Below are 12525 nucleotides of genomic sequence, written 5' to 3' on the forward strand. Positions count from 1 at the left end.
CAGAATTTGAACCCAGGCTAAGGGTACACACTCTTCACTTGACCTCAAGGAAGCTTTGAGATTAGATGAAAGACCTATGGCTTCAGCTCCCATGTTTGGTGGGGAGGGCGGAGGACCTGGGGGATGGTAAACCTCTGCTCAGGGGTCAGCACTTCCTCTGCTTTGCATGAGGCAGAGAAAACAGGCTGATGGCAGAAGAGCTCCTTCTGCCCCAACTCCAGAAAGAATGGATCAGCGTAAGAACTAGGGATTCTACTGCTGAACCAAGAAAAAGTCCTCTCTTTATACAAAATACACATGCAGACAAACTCCTTGGAGGATGGCTAAGCTGGATGGTTGGGGCCTTGGAATGGGCAAGGGCTGTCAGCTGGTCTCACGTGGGACTCAACAACTAAAGGGACAGAGGAATGGAATGACTTGGATGCAGGACTGAGCGGCCTCAGCCAGGGCTCTTTGGAGAAGTAGCGCCCCACCTCTCTCCTCACTTGCTATCCCCCCTGCACCCTCACCTCCACATTCAGGTCAGCTCCGGCATCCAGCAGCATCTGAACCATCGCCTCGTCCCCACGGATGCAGGCGTACATCAGGGGGGTCATGCCCTGCGGTGAGTTAAGAATCAGAGAAGGGAGAATATTAACAAGGTGGCTGTGGTCTCTTGGCAACAACCAAGGGCAGATCTTCCATGTGTCGGGGATATTCTGTCTGGGTGCAAGAAAGCCAGTGTGAACACAACCAACCAGATTAGCAGCCCTTTAAGGCCACGGTCCTCCACACTTTGTAATCCAGAAAGGAGGAGAGGAGGAAGCTGAACTTGGCCTTTCATCGGTCACCTCTGTTTAAACCAGAGACTTTCGATTTGCTCATGTTTTTGGGAAACGCCATAGGTCTAAGAGTGTTTGCTAAAACAAGGAGCTGATTTCAACTTTAGCTCTATAAATCGCAGTATCCGTCTTAGGCTGTGTAATTGGTAAACCTGGCTCCCTGTCATCCTATAGCATTTTTCAAGCATCCCAGAGTGAGTGCCATCTTGGCTCTTTTATCACTTGCTGGTCAATGTCATGGGGTGTCGGACACCTCCCAGTCACTGACATCTGGTTTGACATGATCATTTATGAGCAAAAGGCACTAGAAAAGCAAATGACCTTTGGGAGCATCAGATTTACCCAGGACTTCAGCTTATTACAGAAAAAGTACCACAACCAACCCAAGGAAGGAGGTGGGGGGCATGTTTCAATAAACACTCTTGTGAAGACTGTTATTCAGGAAAAAACCAAACGCCCAAATCATTTCTAGTCTCATGAGCTAGGAAAAAAAATATTAAAACCATAAAAAATGAGTAGAAAATTTAGGACTGGTCACTGGATCAGTTTCCAGGCAGGAGAATAATGGAAGAAATCACAAAAGAAAGCCATCCCAGCTTTGATGATATAAAACTTAAAACACTATACAGAGAATTTAAAGGTAAGCAGTGAACTGAGAAGTCTTTGCCACATTTACCAGAGAAAGGCTAATATAATAAAGAAACTACAGAGGGAATTAGGAAGATTATGAAGAAAGGCATACAGTTGGAGGGTGTGCACAAAAAGACACAATTTCTGGGAAAGTGCTTTGAGACATGTGTGAACCAATATTGTCCCTTTTTAATGAATCAAGAGATTAGAACAAGCATCTGGGCATGTATGTTTAGCCCAGCATTATTAATAAAGTGGTTAGAAACAAGCTAAATGTTCCAACAATGTTCCACCAAATAAATAATAGATTACGTCAGATAGCCATCAAAAGTGATAGTTTTTAATTTTTATAAAGAATACTTAATGACATTGAAAAGTACCTTTAATACAAAATATTGAAAAAGCCAGATATAATAAGATTCTGGTTTTGTTTGATAATGTACATGTGTGTGTGGGGTGTGTGATTAGAGCTCCTTGGTGTTGTTGAAGAAAATGATCGGCCATAAAGAAGCAAATCCTTGCTAGCCTCTTCCTGGGGCTTGCTAGCGAGCAGCCTATGTGAAAGGTGGTCTCATCATCCCTTGAAACCTCCCATCTGGGACTCATATTTGAAAATGCTCTTTGTTTTCTGACCAAGACATCTTCACCCACTTGGGGACTCCCTGGTTAGTGAACACTAAACTTGAGTTTCAGGGGTTGGAGGTGGGGTGCTTGTATCTGAGGTACCTCTGAGGCCTCCTTCTCCGAGAGTTACTTCAGTGTATGTATCTGAAACATACCCTAAATGTTTGTTGAAAATCTTCCAGGACCTGTTCTGTGATGCAGTATTAGATGGGCAGGAAGAGAGCTGATTTTAACTATCCTAGAAAAGGACTGGAAGGGCACATACTAAATATAAATGCTGGTTATCTGAATGTGACATTATTTTCTGTCTGGATTAAGCATACTTTTGCTATTTTCCACTCCAGCTGCAAGGATCATGTGCTACATCTACGAAGATGAAGGGTATTTTTATATTTTAAAAACTAAAAAAAAACCCAAAAAACCACACACACAAAAAAGCACACCCTCTAATTCACCAGTAGGGGGAGCCTCTGCCCCAGGCCTGCTGGAGGATTCCCCAGCGGCTTCCTCATGCCAAGAGGTGGTCCAGACCCCAGGGCTGTACCTGTTCGCTCATGGTGTTGATCCCATCAGGGCCTAGCAGGGACACCGCCTGCTTCACCAGATCTGTCCGCCCACAGTTCAGCATCCGGAAGCCCAGGTCCTGCTTAAACTTGGCTTCAATGGCCACCGCATCCAGCTTCCGAGAAGCACAGAAACAATCGTCGGCCCTAAAGAAGGAAGAGATGATCATGTGGGGGCAGCATCGCCTAGCCCAGGACAGGTCCCTGAGAAGCACAGGAGGTGACTTTGCATACAATTTGCATACAATTTGCCTGCTCCCAACTCCAATTCCACTACCCGTCTGCCCATCTGGGGTACTGTGGTGACTTGCGTTTTGCTACAATGCTGGCATTTCAAAAACCAACAGGGTCACCCACAGCGGACAGGTTTCAGTGGAGCGTCCAGACTAAGAAAGACTAGGAAGAAAGTCCTGGAGATCTACTTCCCAAAACTAGCCAATGAAAACCTTATGGATCGTAATAGTGTTGGAAGATGAGCCCTTTAGATTTGACAGCAGTCTAAATATACAGTGGCTGCAACAAGCAGACTTGAGCATACCAGAGATTCTAAAGATGGTGCAGGGCTGGCCAGGTTTTGTTTGTCTCTGGTCCCTCCACACTGCATTTCCATATTGGAATCTAATGATCCATGACTTCCAGTCAGTGGGTCCCCAAAGCGGGGACAGCGACATAGTTACCTGTGTGTCATTCAGAGCCACCTCAGTGACAAATAACCACCACAGCACTTTGTTTAATCCTTTACTCGACGAATTAACTAATTTACCCTCTACAGGTTAAACAATATAACTAATTTAAATTCCAAGAGGAATGACTGTCATCCCTCCCCTGGGTGGTGAAAATGGTTAAAGCTTGATGAATAGATGTATGTGAGGCTGGCTGTTTGAACCTGCCTAGAAGACACAGGCAGCTTCTGAGGTCCTATGGAGCAGTTCTACTCTGCATACATGGGGTTACTCTGAGTTGGATTAACTTAATTGTAACTAACAACAACCCGTCATTTAAGCATGGGTAAACAGACACTAGGAGCTCTGGTAGCGTAGTGGTTACAAATCGGGCTGCGAACCGCAAGGTCAGCAGTTCGAAATTACCAGCTGCTCCGCGAGAGAAAGATGAGGCGGTCTGCTCCTGTAAAGATTTATAGCCTCTGAAACCCTGTATAGGCTAACTATGAGTCGGAACCAACTGGTCAGTCCAAGACCATAGAAGCGGTGAAGCTGGGATCTGAACCAGTCTATATGGAATGCTGCCCTAGGTTATGACCCTATCACTTACCTGTAATAATCACAGTGCATACTATTTAGTTACTCCGTCTCTGACTTCCCCAGAGGCTGGGGACTTTTGAGGACAGGCACCTTGTTTGATGGTCTCTACTTCCCAGGACCAGACAGTGTTTAAAAAAAGGAAAAAGCCCCATGAAAGACAAGAGTTGAACGCACAGAATGGGTGCTTTTCTACCTTCAAAGGAGAAGTCGTGCATAGAACCAGCAAGATGAAGATGAGAGTGCAAGTGGAAAGGTGTATGGAAAACTGTAACCCCCACAGCTCGGTTCCAGCAAGCAGGAGGTAGGGGTGAAGAGAGGAGAATCAACAAAATCAAGGCGGGACCCTAAATTCTACTTGTAAAGGACCTTACTTCCTTCTCACAATAAGTTCATCAGTCCATCAGTCATTAAACCAAATCACCAAACATTTAACGGGCACTTGGTTGTACCAATCTCTGCTTCGGATGGAGACAACACACAGGGAAACATGCGGCTATTCCTGCTCTGGGAGCCCACTGTCTTGGTTCCAGGCACAGGCCATTAGGATCTAATGAAGCAATGCTACGTGGGGGAGCCAGAGACATGCATTGTTATGGAACAACTGCACTGTATCAACAAAGCCTGGGAGACCCAGCAAGCTGACCTTGAATACAATCTTAAATAAGGAGTTGTCGCTGCTGTTGTTGTTGTTAGGTGCCGTCGAGTTCATTTCGACCCATAATGACCCTGTATAGGGTTTCTGAGGAGCGACTGGTGAGCTTGAACTGCCGACCTTGTGGATCAAAATGACTTTGCAGTCCAGTGCATTAACCCACAGTGGCAAATAAAGAATTGTTGTTGTTGTTAAGTACCGTGGAGTCGGTTCCGACTCATAATGACTCTGCACAGGGTTTCCGAGGCTGTAAATCTTTACGGGAGCAGAAAGCTTCATCTTTCTCCCGCAAAATGGCTGGTAGTTTCGAACTGTCGACCTTGAGGTTAGCAGCCCGATTTGTAACCACTACGCTACCAGAGCTCCTTAAATATGGAGTTGTTGTTGTTGTTGTTAAGTGTTCAAGAGTGATTGATGAGTTTGAACCACCAACTTTGTAGTTTAAACTGCTTTGCAGTCTGGCACATTAACCCACAGTGCCACACCAGGACTCCAAATAAGGAGTAGGAGACATGTATTTTCAATGGCTTTATATGCATGGGAGGAATCCTGGTGTGGCCCTGTGGGTTAATGCACTGGACTGCAAAGTCATTTTGGTGGTTCAAGCTCACCAGTCACTCCTTGGAAACCCTACACAGGGTCACTATGGGTCAGAACCGACTCAATGGCACTTAAGAACGACAATAACATATGCGTGGGAAAGCTGGACAATGAATAAGAAAGACCAAAGAACTGATGCCTTTGAATTATGGTGTTGGTGAAGAATACTGAATATACCATGGACTGTCAGAAGAACAATGAAATCTGTTTTGGAAGAAGTACAGCCAGGATGCTCCTTAGAAGCCGGTATAGGGAGACTTCATTCCCATGTACCTTGGACATGTTATCAGGAGGGACCAGCCTCCTAGAAAAGGACATCATGCTGGCAAACTAGAAGGTCAGTGAAAAAGAGGACGAACTTCAATGAGACGGACTGACACAGTGGCTGCACCCATGGGCTCAAGCATAGTAACAGTTATGAGGAGGGCGCAGGATTGGGCAATGTATTGTTTGGTTATTTACAAGTTAGCTATCGGTCAGAATCAACTCGATGGCACCTAACGACAACAATAGGAGACAGGAGAAGAAAGGGCAGAAGACTTTGAGTAGGGTCCAGATTACAGAAGTATGAAGATGGGTAATAGCAAATTATGTGGGGGGAACTGTGCACATTTTAGTGTTTCTGGAGCATAAACTCCTAGGAAGAGTGCCAGAGGCATGTCAGAGCTAGATTGTTAAGTGCCATTGAGTCAATTCTGACCCATAGTGACCCTGCATAGGGTTTCCAAGGAGCAGCTGGTGAGCTTGAACCACTGATCTTGCAGTTCAAATGACTTTGCAGTTTGACCCATTAGCCCACAGCGCCACCCCAGGGCTCTGGAGCTAGATTACAGAGACCTTTATCTTCAAAGATTGAGACTTTATCTTTTACAGTTACTGAAGGCTTTTAAGCAGGGGAGTGAGATGGTCAGATGGCAGCCTGTAGGAGGGAAGATGTGTTGGAAGAAGTGTGACCAGAACGCCCGCTGGAGGCCAGGATGGCCAAACTTCATTTCTCATACTTTGGACATATTTTCAGGAGGGACCAGTCACTGAAAAGGATATCCATATTTGGTAAGGTGGAGAGTCAGAGAAAAAGAGGAAGACCCCCAGTGAGATGGATTGGCCAAGTGGCAACATCAATGGGTTCAAGTGTGGCAACAGTAGCGAGGTTGGCCCAGGATCGGGCAGTGTTTCGTTCTGCTGTGCATAAGGTCGCTATGAGTCAGTACCGACTCGATGGCGCTAACAACAACAAGGGGGACATGTTAATGCCTAGTAGCACATATTGCTGTTAAGTGCCATGGAGTCAGTTCCAACTCATAACAACCCTATATAGAGTTTCCAAGGAGAACCTGGTGTGTTGGAGCTGCTGACCTTGCAGTTAAAACTCCCCTCGCAGCTGAGTGCTTATCCTACAGTGCCACACCAGGACTCCATGTAGCACGTGTTATTGTTGTTGTTAAGTGCCGTTGAGTCAGTTCTGACTCTGAGGAGCAGTTGATGAGATTGAACTGCTGACCTTGCGGATGAAACTGACCTTACAGTCGAGCGCGTTAACCCACAGCGCCACACTAAATGAACTAGTTGGCTGGATGAAGAAGTCACTGTTAAAGTCTAAGTGACATTGGACTGATGTAAAGACGTGGTTACTGGAATGAAGCAGAGAACATGGATTCTCTGTGTTTTCCATATAGCAGGTACTCAGTTCTCAGATGGTTCTGTTCTCCAGGCTTGTAAACCACTAACCAGCATCAGCTGGAGTCTGTGCTGTCTGAGGTCTCTTCTTACTCCTCTGTCTGCTAATTCAGAGAACAAAGGAAAGAAGCCATGTGTTCATAACTCCTGGTTCCATTCCTACCTCGATTTCACCCACTTTGTGGCAGAAAGAAGGGCAAAATCCATGAGAAGGCGTCCTTCTCTTTTATCCTGGTGGAAATGAGGGGCTGTTGTTCCAGAAGGAACTGATGTCACAGTGATTAAGTGCTTGGCTACGAAGTGAAAGGTTCATAGAAGTGGCAGTCCGTCTTCATAAAGGTTTACTGCCTTGGAGACCACCCTACGAAGCAGTTCTACTCTGTCCTATATGACATCTACAGGTTGGAGGCAATAACCAGGGTTTGGTTATATTGGTATTGTTCCAGACCACCACCCATCTGTCACTTTGTTGTACTGTGGTGACTTTCATATTGCTGCGATGCTGGAAAGTATGTCACTGGTATTTCAAATACAAGCTGGGTCACACATCGTAGACAAGGTTCAGCAGAGCTTCCTGAATAGGACAGGATGGACAAGCTAGGAGAAAGACCTGAGAATCTATTTCCAAAAAATCAGTGAACGGAAACCTCACGGATCATAACAGAATACTGTCAGTTGTATTGTTGTTAGGGACCATTAGGTTGGTTCCAACTGACAGTGACCCCATGTACACCATAACGAAACACTGTCCTGTTCTGCACCGTCGTCATAATTGTTATACTTGAGTCCATTGCTATGGCCACTGTGTCAGTCCATCTCACTGCCAAGCATGATGTCCTTCTCCAGGGATTGGTCCCTCCTGATAAATGTCTAAAGTACAAGAGACAAAGTCTGGCCATCCTCACTTAGAAGGAGAATTCTGACTGAACTTCTTCCAAGACAGGTTTCTTTGTTCTCTTCTGGCAGTCCATGGTCCATGAAATATTCTTTACCAACATCATAATTCAAATGCATCAATTCTTCTAAAGTCTTCCTTACTTATTGCTCAACATTCATATGCATATGAGGCAACTGAAAATATCACGGCTTGGGTCAGGCACACCTTAGTTTTCAAAATGACATCTTTGCTCTTGAACACTTTAAATAGAACGTTGCAGCCGATTTGTCAAATGCAATATGTGGTTTGATTTGCTGACTGCTGCTTCCATAAGCATTTAAGGTGGATTCAAGAAAATTGAAGTCTTTGACAACTTTAATCTTTTCTCTGTTTCTCATGATGTTATTTATTAGCCCAGTTGTGAGGATTTTCATGTTCTTTACATTAAGATGCAGTCCATACTGAAGGCTGTAGTCTTTGATCTTCATCAGTGCATTAACCCAGAGTGCCAACCCAGGACTAGGATTCCTAGGTACTACACAATAGTCAGGACGATGAACTCAAACATGCCAATAATTCTGAAGATGGCTCAGGGCTGGGCCATGCTTGTTCTGTTTATACATCAGGTTGTCATGAGTCAGAGACAACGTGATGGCAACTAACAGCATTGTTCCAGAATGTTCATGACACAAAGGTTCTTGCTCTTCAGTAAAACTAGAAGCTGGGAGAGAGTTCTGAGGGATGAATATTGAAGAGAACCTCAGACAATGGATGGGATGAGAGTGCACCTGGCCTGTCTTTGGGTTCCTGCTATGTCATCATCTCTGCTTTCTTGGCTTCAGGCTGACCTCAGGGAGCAACCCAGTGGTCAGGGATGCTGGGACTCTAGATGCTAGGATACTAGTTGCTAGAGATTGCTTTGGGGAACTCCAAGGAGAGCTGATATGATGTGAGTAGACTGTAGGGAAAGACTTACGTCTTGGTGTCAAGATGGGGTCTAATCTGCATACATGTCCCAAAAATTGGGTGTGAGGTTTCGAAGGGTTCAATTTATAGGAAGGTCCACTATGAAAAATACTTGTTGTTGAGTGAGCTTGAGTTGGTTCCAACTCATAATGACTTCATGCACCACAGAATGAGACACTGGTCGGTGCCATCCTCAGAACTGTTGTTGAGTCCACTGCTGTTGTTGTTATGTGAATCCATCTCGTTGAAGGCCTTCTGTTTCATTGTGTTCTTCCACTTTACCATGTATGATGTCCTCCTCCAGAGATATCATAGTCCTTCCTGACAACATGTCCAAAGTCCACAAGACCAAGTGTCGCCATCCTCACTACTAAGGAGCATTCTGCTTGTACTTCTTCCAAGACAGACTTTGGAAGTCCATGGTACTTTCAATATTCTTCACTAACACCATAAATCAAATGCACAGATTCTTTAAAGGTCTTCCTTATTCATTGATCAACTTTCACAAGCACATGAGGCAATTGAAAATATCATGACTTGGGTCAGGAGCACCTTAGTCCTCAAAGTAATACCTTTAATCTTTAACACTTTAAAGGATCTTTTGCCTAATACAATATTTTGTTTGATTTCTTGACTGCTGCTTCTATTAGCATTGATTGTGCATCCAAACAATGAAGACTTAGGTACTTAGGGGCCCATGACTCACCAGCACCCAGGACTCCAGATCATCCCAACATTGTAGGAAGACTTTCCAGGGCATACAGAGAGTACCCAGGATGGGGGTGGATGAAGGGCTGCAGGACTGGTCTTTCTGTACCCTAGGCATTCAAGATGCCAATGCCTACAGGTATGTGGTGGGGCTGTGCCAAAGGGCTTTTTGACCTAGCTCATGGAGCTTTCGAGTTGTTTCTTCTACAACTAGGGTTGTCTGATTTGACAAATAAAAATCTGTTAGTGATTATTACAGAGGACATACTTATACTAAAATATTATTTGCTCTTATTTTGAAGTTCAATTTTAACTGGTGTCCTGTTTCATATCTGAGAGAGGGGAGAGTTTCCCCAAAGAGTGGACAGGAAAGCGAAGATACCCTGTGTGTGGCCGTGGATTACATCCAAGGAATCAAGGGGTCTTAAAAATTACATGAGATTCAGGAAGAAGTTTCAGGCAAATGAACAGACCAGAGAGAAAGGGGTAAGTCAGAGTGAGGGAGCAATGTCCTAGGGCATAACCATAGAAGGTTCCAGAAGCAGTCAAAGTGAGGTCTGAAGTCTTGTTCAAGGGGGTGTAAATTTCAGGGAGATATTAGAGTTGATTCATTGGAAGGAAAGCCTATTACTGTTCAAGTTTAGGGATTTCTACATCCTTGCTTTGGTGGTGTTATTTTGCGTGCATCCAATAAAACTCAGCATCTTCTTACAGCATTGGAATATGGGTTAGTCTGATTACTTACGTTTTATAAAGTAGAAATAGGTCAGCTGTTCTTGCTTAGTTACTGGCAAGTCCATTCTGATTCCATGAGAAGTGAGCCCATGTGTGCAGAGTAGAGATGGCCCACAGGGCTTTCCAGGCTGTGACCTTTCAGAAGGTGATAGATACACAGGCCTGATACCTAAGGTGCCTTTGGGTGGGCTCAAACCGTCAACATTTTAAGCACTTAACCATTTGTACTACCCAGAGACTCAAGAAAACCTTTTTAACGCACTGTGACTCAAAATCCTGGTGAGGGTTACTTTGTGAAATTAAGAATTCCTTTTGGGAGCAGAAATACTATCAATTGTCATTGTTACCAAAACACATTCATTGAAAGTTTCCCCAACGTTGGCAGTTCCACCCCACCAGCTGCTCTATGGGAGAAAGATGAGGCTATCTGCTCTTGTGAAGATTTACAGTCTCAGAAACTGTTATGGTCAGAATCAACTCGAAGGCAGTGGGTTTATTTTGTTGATGTTGTTTGGCATCTGTGGTCTAATTAAAATAACGCTTTTTTTTTTTTTTCTGCAGTCAAGCTAAATTCCATTTGATTGGATAAATGTTACTGAGCACCTACTGTGTGTCAAGTACCATGTGGGGGTGAGAAGGAGGGTTAGGTGGGAAGGACTATAGAAAGGAGCCAGACTTCACAGAGCTCCAAGACTGATAAATGGCAAATTCCAAGAATATTAAGACAAGTGTTTACCAGCTACAGAGACCCTTGATTTTAATTAGAAAGAAACAAATCACATGAAAATGACTGTAGCTAAGATAGTAATAGCAATAACTGTTATTATAGGAAGCTAATGTTTACTGGCCCATGGAAGCAGCTGTTAAGAAATCAAACCACATATTGAATCAGCCATATCTGCTGCAGAAGACTTCTTTAAAGTGTTAAAAAGCAAAGGTGTTACTTTGAGGACCAAGGTGTCCCAGATATCAGTTTGAGGACTAAAGTTGGCCTGACCCAAGCCATGCTATTTTCAATCATCTCCTATGCATGAGAAAGCTGATAATGGGTAAAGAAGACCAAAGAAGAATTCATGCCTTTGAATTATGGTGCTGGGAAAGAATATTGAATGTATTAGGAACTTCCAGAAAAACGAATAAATCTGTGTTGGAAAAAGTATAGCCAGAAAGTTTCTCAGATGTGAGGATGGTGAGAATTTGTCTCTTGGAGTTTGGCCATGTCATCAGGAGGGAACACTCCCTGGAGAAGAGCATTATGCTTGATAGAGTAGAGGATCAGCGAAAAAGATGAAGACCCCCAATGACATGGGTCAATAGGGTGGTTGAAACAATGGGCTCAAGCAAAGGAAGGATTGTGGGGGTGGGGCAGGACTGAAAGCAGGAAGCCAGAGGTCCACCTGTAGTCTGCCCCCTTGTTGGGTCCCGGCACTTCTCCATCCCTGCCAATATCTCCAACAGCACACTTGATCTAATCATTGGATGCCTCTCAGACCTTCAGTTGCTTAAAAAGGATTTCAAGTCCTCTCTGTTTCCAGCAAGCAAGGTTGTGCCATCTGTATATTGCAGGTTGTTAATGACCCTTCCTGGAATCTGGAAGACAGCTAAGTGGCCAACCTACTGCAAGAGATCCACATTGTGCCCATTCCAAAGAAAGGTGACCCAACAGTCCTGGGGTGGTGCTGCAGGATAAACACTGGACAGCTAACCACAAGGTGGGTGGTTCAAATGCACCAGTTGCTCCTCAGAAACCCTCTGCAGGGCTGCTATGAGTCAGAACGGACTTGACAGCACTTAACAACAACAATCATTAATATCACATCACATGCAAGTAAAATTTTACTGACGACGATTTTTAAATGATTGCACCTGTAGGTTGACAGAGAGCTGTTAGAAATTCAAGCAGGATTCAGAAGAGGGCGTGAAACTAGGCTGTCATTGCGGATGTCAGATGGATCTTGGCTGACAGCAGAGAATACCAGAAAGATGTTTACCTGTGTTTTATTGACTATGCAAAGGCTTTCGACTATATGGATCATGACAAGCTATGGATAGCATTGTAAAAAATGAGTATTCCAGAACATTTCATTGTGCTCATGAGGAACCAGTATATAGACCAAGAGGCAGTTGTTTGGCCAGAACAAGGAGACACTGAATGGTTTAAAATCAGGAAAGGTATGTACCAGGGTTGTAGCCTTTCACCATAATTATCAATCTGTACGCTGAGCAAATAATCCAAGAAGCTGGATTATTTGAAGAATGTGGCATCAGGATTGAAGGAAGAGGTAAACTATAGACAACATAAAATGCCCATTTTAGCCATTTTCAAATGTACAATCCAATGATATTAATCACACTCACAATCCAATGATATTAATCACACTCACCATCCAATGATATTAACCACACTCAC

The 12525-nt window shown here is 44.2% G+C and overlaps 1 protein-coding gene across 2 annotated transcripts in view; it reads right to left on the reverse strand.

The window, feature by feature from the left end:
- Window positions 1-12525, reverse strand: part of BTBD11 (BTB (POZ) domain containing 11) — a 441647-nt gene that overhangs the window by 57262 nt on the left and 371860 nt on the right. For both annotated transcript variants that reach the window (XM_006865245.1, XM_006865246.1), the window contains 2 exons: window positions 2620-2785; window positions 510-599 (listed from right to left, as the gene is read on the reverse strand). In XM_006865245.1, the coding sequence (XP_006865307.1) occupies window positions 510-599; window positions 2620-2785 (256 nt within the window). The remainder of the gene's footprint in view (window positions 1-509; window positions 600-2619; window positions 2786-12525) is intronic.

The sequence above is a fragment of the Chrysochloris asiatica genome, unplaced genomic scaffold (assembly GCF_000296735.1).
Source record: "Chrysochloris asiatica unplaced genomic scaffold, ChrAsi1.0 scaffold00076, whole genome shotgun sequence".
NCBI classification, from domain to species: domain Eukaryota; kingdom Metazoa; phylum Chordata; class Mammalia; order Afrosoricida; family Chrysochloridae; genus Chrysochloris; species Chrysochloris asiatica.